General features: G+C 39.7%; 1 protein-coding gene across 1 annotated transcript in view; it reads left to right on the top strand.

Annotated features, from left to right (window-relative positions):
• The window catches only part of lrch4 (leucine-rich repeats and calponin homology (CH) domain containing 4), a 62255-nt gene extending 50215 nt beyond the window's left edge, over nucleotides 1-12040 (top strand). Inside the window, exon 18 of the mRNA XM_046064142.1 lies at nucleotides 11745-12040. Coding sequence (XP_045920098.1) covers nucleotides 11745-11888 — 144 coding nt within the window. The 3' untranslated portion in view covers nucleotides 11889-12040. The remainder of the gene's footprint in view (nucleotides 1-11744) is intronic.
• Nucleotides 12041-16121: the final 4081 nt, after the last annotated feature.

Here is a 16121-nt window from a genome sequence, read left to right as displayed (position 1 = left end):
AACCCCTGTTAATACACATGGGAAGCACAAAAAAACTGTGTGTGTGTGTGTGTGTGTGTGTGTGTGTGTGCGCGCCTGCCTGTGTCCTGTCCAGAGGGACGTGTGTGTGTGCTCTGATGTGCTTCTGTGCAAGCTGCCCGCTGTGCTGCGCTGTGTGACGGCCCTGCTGGCCGTGGAGGGGGGGGAGACGGCGGAGGACCAGTCCCCCCGCCACTCCTCGCCTTCGTCGTCATCGTCCTCGTCCTCCTCTTCCTCCTCCTCGCTGCTGTCCACAGATTTCCTGCTCTTCTACTGTGCCGCCATGGCCCTGCTCTACGTCCTCTACTGCTACCTGCTCACCTAGAGGGGCCACACACATCACACATTACTTATATATTCACACGACTGTCCAGCTGCTGAACACACACACACACACACACATGCGGCTACAGTTGTAGAGTTTGAGGCTAGCACACACAGTTGTCATCTCAGACATGACTCAGCAGTGAGTTTGTGTGTGTGTGTGTGTGTGAGTGTTTTCAGTACCCTTCATGGCTGTAGAGCAGCTGTCCCAGGAGTGTCTGTTGACTGTCCACAGCTGCACTGGTTGGATGTTAGAGCAATAGAGAGCATTCAGCCGAGCACCTTTAAGCCACAAACAGAATACACTACAGAGCCACAGCTCTTCATTTAGACACTTAGAGGAATAGAAAGCACTACACTGATGGACAAATACTGTTTGGGAGCAATTAAACAGAGAAATGCCTTAGCTTAGTTTAGCCCTCACTCTGTAACGCACAGCACGTTTGGAGGAGATGTGAGGTTTTGGTCTAAGGCAGAGCTGCCCCACAGGCAGAAACAATCTCATTGGTTGAGACATGAATGGGCGGAGCAAAGGAACCACACCCTCAGTTGAATCCCAGGGACACACTATCCCTGCACGGCCATAGACAAACAGCTGCAGCGGGAGCTTCATTAATGGTGTACTTGCGTGCTTGGCGTGTACATGGAAGGTTGTAGCCACTAAGGAGCTGATCAGGCCCCGTCATTCCTGGCTTACACCTGAATACCTTGAGAATTTCTAATTCGGCACATTGTAAAAATCCCCAAACATGGTGACACTTGAGGTGATTACTGTATTGTTAATGTTGGGACCACAGCAGAAAAGGCACACGAGGGAACAAGCCCTTGAAACTTCATTCACAGATTTTTATTTTTTGACCACTAGCTCTGGTTTGGGCTTCACCAACTCTTGAGAAAAACATGTCTCTTTAGCTGCTAAATGCTTCACTATGTTCACTATAATGCCCCCTCTCATTTCATACCTAATCCCCAAGTTAGTCAAACAGGTTTTGAAGAGAAAAGAAAGTTATAAACATCCATCACAGTTTACAGATTAACCTCCCTAACATTAGTACATTGTATGCTTTTTAGTGTGTATGGAATTGGGAAACCGTGATAAATCTCAGGAGGTCAACAGACTAGTTAAATAGCTTACCTAAATGCTGAAGTTACTAGTTATTACAAAATGCAGTTAGCTAACATAAATATTCTTTCTCAGCATCACCCAGCCGGAGGGTCTGTGGTTCTTTAGCTCTGCTCACCAAGTTTAAACTTGAGATTATCTGCGTTCACAGCAGCTCCACCTCTGACACATATTCAGACTCGTACTCCAGTCTGCGCGTTTGCCTCTCATCCTGAGAGAGAAGCTGTTGAAGTAACCTGAGACTAAACTGTGAATGTGATTTTTAGCCTTGAGACAGATGCAAGTTATTGAAATGTGGAACCGGGATGTTAAGAGATGTTATTTCTTACACAACAATGTGACAGTGAGACAAATGATAAGTGTGCCTCTTACTGAACTCTGACCACTCGCAGACTGCTCTTCTTTTGTTGTCTGCTATGTTAGCTGTGAGCAGCAGGGGGCGATGTCGCTGCATCAGTCCCCCTCCAGGCCTCATGTGTCCAAACTGACGGTACAAATCCCCCCTGCATGAGGTCTTTTGTTGGCACTGGTACTTTTCGACCAGCTGACATCATGTTTGTATAAATGTAAACAGGTTATTAACTTATTGCGTTTTTATTTATTTTGGATTCTGTTCTGTTATTTTTGTTTCTGTGTTGAAACAGCAGAGGCTTCACCAATTTAGTTAAGCCTGTAAGCTAATAGTTTTAAACGCCTCATAAGGCTTTGTGAAATCTATGTGTGGGCTTTAAATCACACACTGGTAAATTAGATGTAATCAATATTCAATTATTCAGAGTTAAAATAACATTGATTTAAAAAGTTTTTCCCCTTCATTGGATTGGTAATTGATTTCCTAGAGGCTACACGTTAAACAGAACATCAACGGCCTCTGCTGTTTCTGCCACACGCTGTGTCTGGCGTTTTGCTCATAGAAGGTTAATGTCTGCAACTAAACACAAATTGGAATCTGATTATAATGCTTGACTGATGTGGGGCTTGAAAGCCAATATCAATAGTGAGATTTTGGGCTTCTGCTGCTAAACTGTGGAAATTCACATTATTTATTGTTTTTAATCTTATCAAGGTCTCTTAAGCAACATTTAAACCGTTATGGGAAAGTAAAACTTTCTACTGAAACTCAAATGAACTAAAAGCAGGGGACCAACATAATTTGGTCATAGGGAAAACTTCACAAACTGTTGTACTGTGGTACAGAGAGAGCAACAAAATAATATTGGAGGTAAACATTTCTGATTTTCTCCACATCAGCTATATGGTATAACCCTACTGAGTAGTTACCCAGTACTGATCCTGTTAAAATATGATGCCCCAAGTCTTCAATATTAAAAAAATAATTTATGAAATCAGTTATCATATGCATAAATTGTGTAAAATATATAAATGAACCCATAATTTAATAAATAATTAATACTAAACTCATTATAATGAAATGCTGTTTTTTCATTTTGAGTTTTTTTATGTCAGAGAAAATGTTTTCAAAATGCACTTTTTCAAAAAATTTTATTTCACAATGGCATTTTCATTTCATATTAGTATAATTAATGATACTTTTCTGTCAGTCAACAGTGGTGTCTTTAGTCAGTGCCCCGATCACGAGTTCAACTACTGCTACCAAACTTATAGCACCTGTTCGCTACAGACACAATGTCAAAGTAGGCTAATCAATAAACTAGCTGTTGCTGCAAATAAATAACCAACCAACCACTCTTTTTATTTAGTTTAACATAGCTACATGCTACCTATCTAGCAAGCTGACTAGCTAGGCTGGGTTGCGAGCTTGAATTGTTTCTCAGCATCAAAATGAAGAGGCAGTGTTAGCCATGTTAGCTAGTTTGTTTTGGTTTAAGCGACCACAGAGAAGACCGTCTCTTTGCTCTTTACAGTTGTCGCTTTCTCTAAAACACACAATTAGCTACTGTCAACATTAGCTCTTCACGTTGATGCCCATTAATTATTTAAGCTGATAATCAACCTAGTTAATTAGCTGGCTAGTAATTACTGAGGTTAGTAATTGTCCTGTAACTGTTTATTTACAGCAGCAGCCTCTACTTGGTTGATTAAAAAATTACTTTTGCATCGTTGTTGCTCTAGCTAACAGAAGCTAACTGGCTAGCATTCTTGCTTAAGAAGCAGGAAGGCATGTGAGTGACTGATAGGTGAGCAGGCAGTGACAACACCACATGTATTAAAATGTGTCCTGAAATTAAAGAATCACTTGGAAAAAATGCCAAATAATTCAACACGGACTTTGGAAATACATTTCTCCAATGTAAAAACAAAGAACTCCACTAAAACTGAATAATGAAATAACATTTCATAGTAATAACTTTAGTTTTAATAATTAGTATTTCATAAGTAATTGGTTCATGTATATATTTTCGCAATATATTCAAGATTAATTTCATAATGTCTTCTTAATTTATTTAATGTTACTTAACACTTTGGCTTAATTTGAGGACCCGGTCTGTTAAAACTGCAGTATAGTTTTATAACTTGATTTACGTATTTATTTAACAAGGTGTACAACACACTGGTTATTTTCGTCCACCGTCCATTTCATGTTCACATCTCTGCTGTTGTCTAGAGTTCAGAATATCCACTGTAAAAACCTCCCTTTCATGTCTGATAAATTTTTTTTTTATTAGACTGCTGTTAAGATGAAATTTATACTGTTTCAATTCAAATGTATATTTTATAAATGAAACTGGATAAGCAACAGAGTAATTACTTCACTGGCTTAGACCAAGCTATATTCCTAAATACGTTAGTGGAACAGAAATACCATTGTATTTTATATTTATGATACCCTTGTACTATTAAGAACAATTTGAGTTTATATAAAGCTATATGTAAAGTTTTTTTTTTTCTCCTCTGGCTGTAAAGAAATTATTAAAAATGAACTTTGATCATTTTCTGTTTGTCTGCTTGCTGCCGTCATGTCTTTGCTTAAACTGCCAAGAACTATGAATGTCATCAGGGTATCTGCAGCTGCTTAACTGTCTTATTTTGACAATAACAATTAACTCGAATGTTTCCAACCACTCAAAGCTCTTTACACTATATGTCACATTCACGCATTGATGGCAGAGGCTACAAGAAACAGTTGCCATTACGTGACCAAAGTATGAAATTATTATCAAACTATTTTCAAGTCTGTCAAGACAGTTTAGATTTAATTTCCAATGAATTTTCATTACAGGTGAAGTTCTATATCTTCCTTCCTGTCAACAAATCCCATGTGCAGAGCCAAACCTACAATGAAGAATTCTCTGTGCGTTGTCCTGCTGCCCAAAATACTCACTAGAGCACTAAATGTGGATTGATCCGCTGTCCCCAACAAACCTGTTTGAGTTACGTTTGCTAAAAACTACAGTGTCCAGTTGTTTTAGAAAACTTAACTAATTAATTACACAGCAGGCTTTAATGCTCTGTTCAGATTTATTGCCCAGATCACAGTTCACATTGTTTAAATGTGGCCCATGTCAGACTGAATTGTGAAGTGGCTACGGCTTGCAAGTGACCCACATCCGCAGAAGAATAATGACTTCACACGCAGTACGCTGCTGTACGGAAGTAAACAAGGAGCCACACAGGTTAGCTCTTGCTAACCCTCCCGATTTTCATTGCCCTCTCCCAGGCTCACATTTCTCCTGAGTTATGACAAATGTTCACAACTTTGTCCTTTAAATTACATTAATCACTATTTCTGGCTCTGTACAACGCATATGCCTCACAACTCCCTCGCTCACACAGTCTCCTGTTTCCGCTCAGACAATTAACATTAGCATGTGACTAGGGCTGGACCATAAAACAATAATTATCACTATCATTTTTTTTCCCCCAATAACAAATGTTCAATAAATGTTTGATTTCATCCACTTGAATCATAAGCGAATTAGGACTTAATTTTTTTATTAAGATATATATTTTGTTGAGGAAAAAGGACTGAAAAAAGCTTTTACTTAATTTTACTCGTGCATTCGTGCATGACAAAGATTTTATCATGATTGTTTTGAATGTTCTACCTCAGATTTGTGAAGTGATCCACTGACCATTAAGAAGAGTTTAAACCACAATTAACCATCAGGTTTCTTCAGCTTTCACTCGGGAGCCTTTAAACTCGAAAGATGTAACGATTTGATACTTATTGTGATAATTATCTTTAACTTTTTATCGTGGGACTGGCCATATCATCTGGTCCTACACGTGACTCAGAAGATGGCTCGTGACCGGGTGGAAAGAAGGAAGTTTGGAACTGGAAAAGATCAGATTGCATGTGACTTGGCTGTTCACACTGTTATAAAGACAATCAGATCCGAGTCAGCTCTTCTGTGGGACATTTTGTTTCTGTGGGGAAGTTAACCCAACAGACCGTACATTTGCCAGACCAACCACTGAGTCCTTACCCATCTAAAACTGGAAAAAAATAGAGTTTGAAAACCCTTTTGGTTAAACATGAATGTCACCTAATGTAGATTCTCCAAGTACGTTTTCTAGTGTGGCATCTTTGTCGCCTCATTCAGGAGTATTAAGCTGGGTGGGCTCATTATTTCCCCAGGTACACAACACTGTTAACACTCCCTTTAAAATGTCTGGACTTGAAATATACTTTTAATACCAAACAGATAAGGTACTCACAGCCTCACAGCTGTACACTTGAGCACAAATAGGCTCCTCATCAGGTGCTGAGGAGTCAAAAAGAGTGTCCTTTTGGGGGAAGAAATCTCAGCACCTGGACAAGAATGTCTGTGTTTTGCACACTGATTCATTACAGTCAGCTTCATGGGATTTGTTGACAATAAGAAAAATACAGAACAGCAGACTTATCCTTTAAATACAAACTATTCAGCAGTAATTGGTGGAGTTGGGAAGGAAGACAGAAAATCAATCACATCCACTCTCAGATCAGTACAAGACAAGGTTAACAAAATACGACTAACCGCTGATTTTGCCAGCTTGGTTCCTTCATGTTGATTTCAAGTCGGTTTCACAACACACTCAAACTGATGCAATGTGCTAAAACTGTGGGCAGGCGTGCAGATATCCTGATGTAAAATCCACTGTGCTTTAACCTCTTCAAAAGCTCCTGTGTGCTCTCCAAACAGCAGGTTTACTGTTATAAATTCCAGCTGGCCCGTGTCGGAGCAGGTGAGTATGTTGAGCCAAGGTCAGAGGAAAAGCCAGAAATCAGCCTTCAGGCTTGTACTGCACCATTCACAAGGAGGACACTCAATAAACAGTGCTGTCGCCTTTCTGATTTCCCGTCTCTGCATCACTGCAGCCTGCCTGCTGCTTGCACACATCACTGGAGCTGTGATTTTCTATTTGCCAAGCTCTGGATCATCTACATTTCACGTATATAGTCAGACTTTACAGTTCACCAGTTAATCAAGTAATCACTACAGAGTCAGCAGCACTGATTATGTAGATTTAATCATTTCTCAGACACCTACCAGGAAATGACAAATTTTGTTGGTGAGTGAGTTCCTCCAGGGGTTTAGGGGTCACTGAGGACGATCCAGGGGGGCAACCTGGCTGTAAAATGAAAAAGCTTCCACTATATGCCCTGTTGCATTCATGTTCCTATCAAGGCGCACACGCCAGCTTCCTTACATTCCCAGCCACTTTTATCTTGAAATAACAATGCTAGGCCCATGTTTTGTGTGTCAGTTCTTTTGTGGCAACACAAGTCTTAAAACTGGTAGTTTTGAGACCCCATCTGCAGCTCTTAACTGCAGATGGGGTCAGTCACTCTGTTCTCATGCTCATGTCTTAAAACTAGATTTTGACACAGGGCAGTTAAAACTAAAAGCTGTTAAAACTACCGACACCGAACTATACGACACGCTGTGAACCTGGGTATTTGGGGCGCTGGGACGGTTGCCCACTTCTCCTTTCTGCAGCCCGAGATACTAATGTTAATTATGATGGACATGGACGAAAGAAGCACTTCAATTATCTAGTGTTGCAAGTATGGGTTGTCACATATATACTTGAATGTGAAAGAGGAAGGTAAAAATAGTGACAGTGTTTGACAAGATAACTGGACCCATGCTGTCACAGAATACTCTCACCATCATGAATTGTTTGCAGCTTTAGGATTAAAGCCACTATGTGTAGAATACCGATATGTCTGATTATGTTGTCTCCCAGTGGTACATTCAAATGCACACTGTGGCAGACAGCCATGCATGCTGCTACCCCACAACTAAATGTTACTCTGTTAGACTTGACAGGAATGCCGTGTGAGTGTTATCAGCCCATATTCACCTCACATTCTCTTATTTTACAAGCATTAAAGAGCCGTTTCTTGTGTTGTGTTAACAAGTTGAGTTTATATTTGGTGGATAATGTAGTTCTGTCTTTAAAGTTGAGTATTTTAGTCTTCTTATCCACAATTATAGCTTTTTCCAAAAATGGCTTAAAGTTTATCTGGAGCTGTTGTCAGACCTTAAGCCCAAATCTGCATCAAGACTTTTCAAAAGGAGACACAAAGTTATTTTCAGATGGAAATTAATACTTCAGTGTGAGTACCAATAGACAACAAGCTATACAATATATTAAGATCTGTGCACTTTAGAAAAAAAGAGATTTAAAATATTTGATCTGTAAATAATATAATATCCATCCATCGTCCACCGCTTATCCTGCGTACAGGGTCACGGGGGGGCTGGAGCCTATCCCAGCTGACATCGGGCGAAAGGTGGGATACACCCTAGACAGGTCGCCAGTCCGTCACAGGGCATAATATAATATATACTATTATATATTTTCATCATATATTATATAAAGAATATATTTTTATTTTACTATATTCCTATAGTCTTATCTTAAAAAAGTATACCGCCTGTGGATATTCCAAGCAAAGCTACCTATTGGAAAAATTGGAATTTGGAAATATATACACTCTGAGAGGTAAACTGTTTATGAAGGAATCCTGAAACCACTCGATCTGTCTCTCATCCATTAAGAATTGGGTCATGTCTGAATAGGAATGTAATGGGATACCTAATAAGGTAGAACTAGACCATATAAAGAGTGAAACATAGGCTCTGTTTTTTATTGTTTTTACTTTTATTTTTGTTATTTTTGTCTTTTTAAACATAATTTGGGTGTATGTAATTACCCCCCGCAAATTCTGATTTTTATATGCTAATCACAAATATATGATGTATGTGTTGGAAGAATTGATAATTAAAAGATCCTTCCAAAAATAAAATCAAAAAGTCCAATCCAATATAAATTTGTCTGACACACAATCAACAAAAGAAATATAGTTAAATGTTTCCAATTGTTGTCAGACTAATAGAACCAGGACTGGGGGTACACCTATTTGTAAATCTCTTATAACATGTTTTGTGTTGCCTACTCTTTTAGTAACTACCAGCTGGTTTCAGACGAGTCATTTACTGAATGAGGTCGCAGCCTTTAAACTTAAGAAACGTGAAAGCTTTTGGAAGGATGGGGCTACAGATGTTTTCTAGAAACAGATCCTTTACAATCGATAAATCGACCAGGCAGATATATCAGCTGATATTAGCTTATTGCACATATATCTTGCATTGTCGGCTGATAGGTAACAAGAAATTGCAATACAAGCAGAAGTTTGGAAGAAATGGTGATCTAGGTTAGAGGTTATTTAGAGACTGTGTGTTCATTACAGAGTTTATCCCCTAAGAACACCAACAACAACATTGGTTTTTACACTGTAGAACACCAACAAATCCAAGCGATCTGTATCAAGATTGTTAACTATTGGCCAATTTATTGTTTTGGGACTTTATAAACTCCTAAATATCGATATCAGTATTGGCTTCAAAAAATCCAGTATAGCTATAAGAACCAGCTGTAATGTATTTGTATTTATGTTGCAGGAACCAAGTGGTATATTTACTGTCAATCATAAAAGAACTGATATTACTTTGTTTTATTTATATCTGCATTCATGGACAAATATATAGTAAGTAGCTTGTGTGGTGAAATTTTTGGTGAGGAGCAAATCTCAACATAGCAAAGACTTTGATTAGATCTGACTGTTGTAATTTTGGATTTATGAACAGCTGGTGAACTGGCAGTAACTCCAGAACACACTTAATTAGGACATTTTGATATGTAGTAAAGAAAAAATGTATGAAATGTGGCATCCTATCTAAACTGTATGTTGAAACAATTAATTTTAGCTAAATTTGAGTCAAGATTTCTGCATATATGCTGGAAACTTGTCATACAATTTCATCTCTAGATTTGAATCTGCTTTATGGGAGTTTTTTGGAGGTTTATTCCTTTAAATTGACTTCTGTGCAGTCATAATTAGTAGACATGTCATCCAGTCATGGATGATCATGGCTTCAACTCCCTTCGTTGTTGCCTTTATTTCACAAGAGTGCACTGCTATTCAAAATAATCATCAAACCTCTAACTGTGCTCAAAGAACCTGGAAAAGGATCAGGATTTTAACTGGCTAACATCAAGTTAGCCTGGATTAGTTAAACCAGGTTTTAAGAACAAGGCCCAGGCACTTGGCATACTGTAGCTATTCAAATAGCTAACCAACATGCAGAATTCATGAAAGCCATGGGTTGAATGAAAGAAACAGTTCATTATATATCAGATCAGAGGTCTGTCTTTTCCATTAAACATCATAGCTTTTCTATTTTACACAGAAGTGAGTATGTGGTTGTTTTTATTTTGATGCGCCTGGTTGCTTGTTCCAACAGAAAGTGGAAGTACGTCTGAGTTAATGGCTTTTCATTTCAGGCCTGAGGGACAATGAACATGTTTCTGATAGCCACTGTAAGAGAGTGAAATGACATGCGTTGCTACAGAATGCCAGTGAGCCTGTCTTCTAAATGTGTTAACTCCTTCACCATCAGGCTGGCCTTTCTATTCACACACCACAGTTTAGAAGAAACACACCTACTACATTTCACAGACAGGTGTAGGTATATAAAGATTATATCTTACTTCATCACCAAGTATAAGTATTCTCTGTAACAGTTTTCAATTCAATTTTATTTAAAAAGCACCAAATCACAACAACAGTTATCTCATAGCGCTCATCATAAAAGAGCAGGTCTAGACCGTACTTTATACTGTGTTTTAAAACCAGAGCTTCGCAGGATGCCATGTGGGGTCAGTTGATCCAGATAGGATCACAGGAGAGTAATAATCAACTTTTATACGATAAGTAAAAATATTCTAATGGGTTGAACCTTGGTAGCATCATGTATCGCTCTCTGCCACAGGGTTTTTCTTAATACTACCACCTGATGGCGCCAAAGAAAGGAATTTTCAAATCCTATTCATAGTGACTTTAAAAAGATTTGATGTTATTTAATGTGATGTAACCCATCTACAGCTCCCTTTACCGTCTTAATGACAACATTTCTATGTCAATTAAACCACTGCTGGGGACATGAGACTTTGAGACATCATAACAGGTTTTAAAAAATTGGCAATTTCACTTATTTGCTTTGTTTTCGAGGGTCGGGTAAAAGGAAAAAAAGATCCACGCTAAAGTTTTGTAACTTTTGAAAGAAAAAATAGGCCATAATCGTCCTCTTACAATTGAAAAGTTGAATTCATTAGTAATAGATTCAGTACACTCAGGTTTTATGACCAGTAGCTTATAGCGGCTAATGTTAGCAAACTTTAGAAACAGCCTGTTCTCACTCCCAAGTCTCGATATATGGATATGTGGTCAAGACCTGTTGGTATCAGTTTGTAACGCACTGGAAAGCCTCTTGACATCATAGCTCAACACACTGGGGGAAGCCCTGTAGTGTCATTTATGAACGAAAATCTGGTGTATGATACAAACAACAGAAAATCCGGGTAAGGATGTGCATGGGGTTGATGGGTGGGCCAGAAATCAGACCGGTGTTCATTTCCCGTGTGAAACAAAAAGTCAACATAGCTTGCTTTTAGTTACGTAGGTTACACAAGCTACATACATACAGCAAGTAACGTTACTTAATTTACGTAAGTGTTTTAACCCTAACTGTGACCTTTTCCTAAACCTAACAAAGTAGTTTTGCTGCCTAAACTAAATTGCAATGCTTCACAACATGTAAATGCTCCATATTTGTATAGCGCCTTTCTAGTCTTTTCGACCACTCAAAGCGCTTTTACACTACATCTGCATTCACCAGTCACACACATTCATACACTGAGCCTAAGTGCTCAGAAACTAACATTCACACACATTCATACACTGAGACGTGAATCGTGTGTATCATACCTGAATCTGCTCACTCTTTGCTCCCTCCCTTCCCAGGATTCCTTGTGTTCACCCCAACTCATCATGGAGGATGAGGGGCTGAGTCGGCTGGCCCAGACCGTCCAGGTGTTGGTCGACTTGGCCGATGGCTCCCAGCGGGCCTCGAAACAGGAAAACTCAGGAGCTGCTGGCTCAGCATAATGCTAGCACCACGTAGCGTCATCTGCAAAGATTTAACAGTATCACACCAGTGAAATCCATCTCAGGACCAGTATTTCTTTTTTTGATTATGTTTCATATTTGACTTCTAACCATCAAATGCATGGCAACAATAAAAAGACTTGTGTAAATGACTTCAAAGCCTTGCTTTGTCTTTTTTTCTCTTGTAATAAAGATTACACAGCAGAAAATAAGGGAATAGTTCAACATACAAGAGTTAAATGAGAAGATCAATATTAGTCTCATGCATGTTTCTTCTGTACAAAGCTAATCAGGATGTGGTTAGCTTAGCTTAGCATAAGACTGGAAGTAGGGGGAAACAACTAGCCAGGCTCTTCAAGTTCAAAAATACGCCTGCCGACACCTCTAAAGTTCACTGATTAACATGTAGTATGTTGACTGTTGTATCTATACACAAACAGAAAAGTAAAAACAACAGCTAGTGGTTTTGAGGGGAGTTATTTGCTGGAATTATTTCTTGACAAACAGCAGTGTATCCATCCAGCTAGTATTTCTGTGCAGTGTCTCTGGTCCTTTGGCCAGATATAGTTGGAGATCACAGGTTTTGGTCTCTGTTCAGGCACGTTGGTGCCAAACCTGGCAACCTCACTGTGACAACTAGACAGGAAGCGGCACACAATCACTGCATCCAGCTGTTGTGAAGAAATAGATCCAGCACTTAATTTCCTCTAAACCAAATAATTGCAGTGTTGACATTTCTGCTTATGCACAGATCACACGAATGAGATTCACCATGTTAATTAGTGAGTTTTATAGGCATCGGTTGTTGTTTTGTTGGACTTTGGACTGAGCCTGCCAAACTCCAGCTCTGTACTCCGATTCCATTGATTTTCCACATCAAAGTGTGTTTCCAGGTGTTGGGGAGCACTACTGCATATGTGGAAAAGTAGAATAAAGCATTTACTGTCTCTAGAGGGAGCTGTGTGAAGTCTGAAAAATGTCCTCAGTCAGTGTCAGTTGGGACTAAAAACTACTTTGAAAATGAAACAAATCTGTTGGTGTGGAGTTCGACAGAAGTGAGCTTCCCAGACCTCTGTAGCCTGCTGCTACAGGCTACAGGCTACATTACAATAATACAGCCCAATCTCTTACCAGAGCGGTCAAGTTACATAGTGGACAATGCAGGCACCCGGTTTTGACAAGGAAGATTTTGTGGGATAAAAATTAAAAAATCTCTGGCTCTGCTGCATAAATTTAGATCCTCTTTTTTTTTTAAACAGTCCATTGTGAATTAGTAGAGTACTCTATAAATTAAAAGTATAACTGTAAGAGAGAAAGCTACTAAGTGCATTTCCAAGTATTAATTTCATTCTTGGTAAAATGGAATTACAGACAGTGTAGCAAAGAAAAACAGGATATGAATTAGAGACTCAGTGAAACAACAACATTACAAACATTGAAATATGGTAGAAACATAGATGAAAATGGCATTAAATACCACTTTTAACAGCATGTAAAATAGCTGCAGTTATCAGCAGCAGCAGACAAATAGGCAAATGAGAGACAGGCGATCATTTTGGACATGGTGAGGATTGTGAGATACAGGTTTATCTTTGAAAAACCTGTGAACGAGTCAACCTGTGTCTTGTTAAGTGCTGCCAAAGTGTAACAGAATGTCCTAAATATACAAGGTGTTGAAATGAGCATCTGGTTTTAAAGCACTGGTTCCAGTCTCTCCTGCAGCAGTGAATGGATACAGTGTGTATCCTCTTTGGGCACGCATCACAACACTGACATATGAAGGTTTAATTAACGGTGCAAAATGCTCCAATCCAAGGTGCGTTGGTGTCTGCTAGGAACACCGTTTTCACCTCTGACTCATTTGTCTAACAGGAGTAAACAGATCTGTTGCAAGGCAGTTGCAAAGTGTTACACACTGTTAGAAAGGAAGAAACATACTGCCGGGGCTGGATTTTGTTGGATTACATTTTTTTCACACCACAGGATGTACGCTGTGACCCAGGAGACTGATGATGGAGCAGCTAGCTCCTGAATATCTTTCCTATTCGGACATTTTATCAAACACAAACAGTCCTCTCACCTTTCTGTCAAACGACAGTTTAGCCAAATTACAAAAAAAACATTTTCTCTTGTGGACATGCACTTTTGGTAAACACAATGGAGGCAAATGGAATTTTGAGGTTCTCAAAGTATTAAACACTCAACAATTTTCATAGGGACTACTTCTTCTGTTGAAAGTAGTTCTGATGAAAACTGTGTTGGGACCACTGGAACTCCACAGATGAGTTTGTTCATTTGTGTGACCTAAACTGAACTTTGATTATGAAACAAAGCCATTGAACTCAGTCTCCCACAATCCTCAGATATTCACACCCAGCTGGTCAGTGTGACTTTTGACCTGTGAAGTTGCAACGCCATTACAACAGTCAGCTGCACTTTGTTTCGCTCTCTCTTTCTTGGACACGTCTTCACCGACACGTCACGCAGCAGAACCGAACTCTCTTTCCTACAGCAGCGACGCGAGAGCCTGTTCCCTGCAAACAAAGCTAGTCAATAACAAGCAGTTAACTCTGTGAGGAGAACAAAGAATTGATGTCTAAAAGCAGACACTGCACAGCAGACTGATCAGAACCAAAACTCTTCCCCTCCTGGCTCATCCACAATGGAACTGCCAGCTACCAAAGCAGCACCAAACATGAGAATAACATAGCATGGAGTAACAGTGTACATGGCAAAGCAAAGGACTGTGTAGCTTTTGTCAGCACACGTGCTGATGGTAAATGGTCTGTACATGTACAGCGCCTTTCTATTGTTTTCCAACTGAGGTCTTTCACTGAGATTTCTTGTATCATTTCCATGGTTAACACAAGGTTATTGTGTAACGTAGTACCAGGGGGGTGCACTTACACCGGTCCGAAAGTTGTGTGTACACTGGACACTTCTCCCCCTCAACAGTCGCCATCTTGGCTACATGGCAGAAGGGGAGGGACCACCAACATACAGGTGCTGGTCATATAATTAGAATATCATCAAAAAGTTGATTTATTTCAGTAATTCCATTCAAAAAGTGAAACTTGGATATTATATTCATTCATTCATTACACACAGACTGATATATTTCAAATGTTTATTTCATTTAATTGTGATGATTAAAACTGACAACTAATGAAAATCCCAAATTCAGTATCTCTCCGAAAATTTGAATATTAAATGTAAATGCAAATGCTCCGTACTTGTATAGCGGCTTTCTAGTCTTTTCGACCACTCAAAGCGCTTTTACACTACATCTGCATTCACCAGTCATACACAATCAACCCGCTCTACCTCCTGAGCCACAGACCAATACAAAAAAAGGATTTTTAGAAATGTTGGCCAACTGAGAAGTATGAACATGAAAAGTATGAACATGTACAGCACTCAATACTTAGTTGGGGCTCCTTTTGCCTGAATTACTGCAGCAATGCGGCGTAGCATGGAGTCCATCAGTCTGTGGCACTGCTCAGGTGTTATGAGAGCCCAGGTTGCTCTGATAGTGGCCTTCAGCTCTTCTGCATTGTTGGGTCTGGCGTATCGCATCTTCCTCTTCACAATACCCCATAGATTTTCTATAGGGTTAAGGTCAGGCCAGTTTGCTGGCCAATTAAGAACAGGGATACCATGGTCCTTAAACCAGGTACCGGTAGCTTTGGCACTGTGTGCAGGTGCCAAGTCCTGTTGGAAAATGAAATCTGCTTCTCCATAAAGTTGGTCAGCAGCAGGAAGTACAAAGTCCTCTAAAACTTCCTGGTAGACGGCTGCGTTGACCTTGGACCTCAGAAAGCACAGTGGACCAACACCAGCAGATGACATGGCACCCCATGCATGGCATTTACTTTCATCAGAGAACATAACTTTGGACCACTCAGCAGCAGTCCAGTCCTTTTTGTCTTTAGCCCAGGCGAGATGCTTCTGACGCTGTGTCTTGTTCGAGAGTAGCTTGACACAAGGAATGCGACAGCTGAAACCCATGTCTTGCATACGTCTGTGCGTGGTGGTTCTTGAAGCACTGACTCTAGCTGCAGTCCACTCTTTGTGAATCTCCCCCACATTTTTGAATGGCTTTTGTTTCACAATCCTCTCCAGGGTGCGGTTATCCCTATTGCTTGTACACTTTTTTCTACCACATCTTTTCCTTCCCTTCGCCTCTCTATTAATGTGCTTGGACACAGAGCTCTGTGAACAGCCAGCCTCTTT

This window comes from Micropterus dolomieu, linkage group LG12 (assembly GCF_021292245.1).
Source record: "Micropterus dolomieu isolate WLL.071019.BEF.003 ecotype Adirondacks linkage group LG12, ASM2129224v1, whole genome shotgun sequence".
Lineage (NCBI taxonomy): Eukaryota > Metazoa > Chordata > Actinopteri > Centrarchiformes > Centrarchidae > Micropterus > Micropterus dolomieu.
This window is presented reverse-complemented; position numbering and strand designations above follow the sequence as displayed.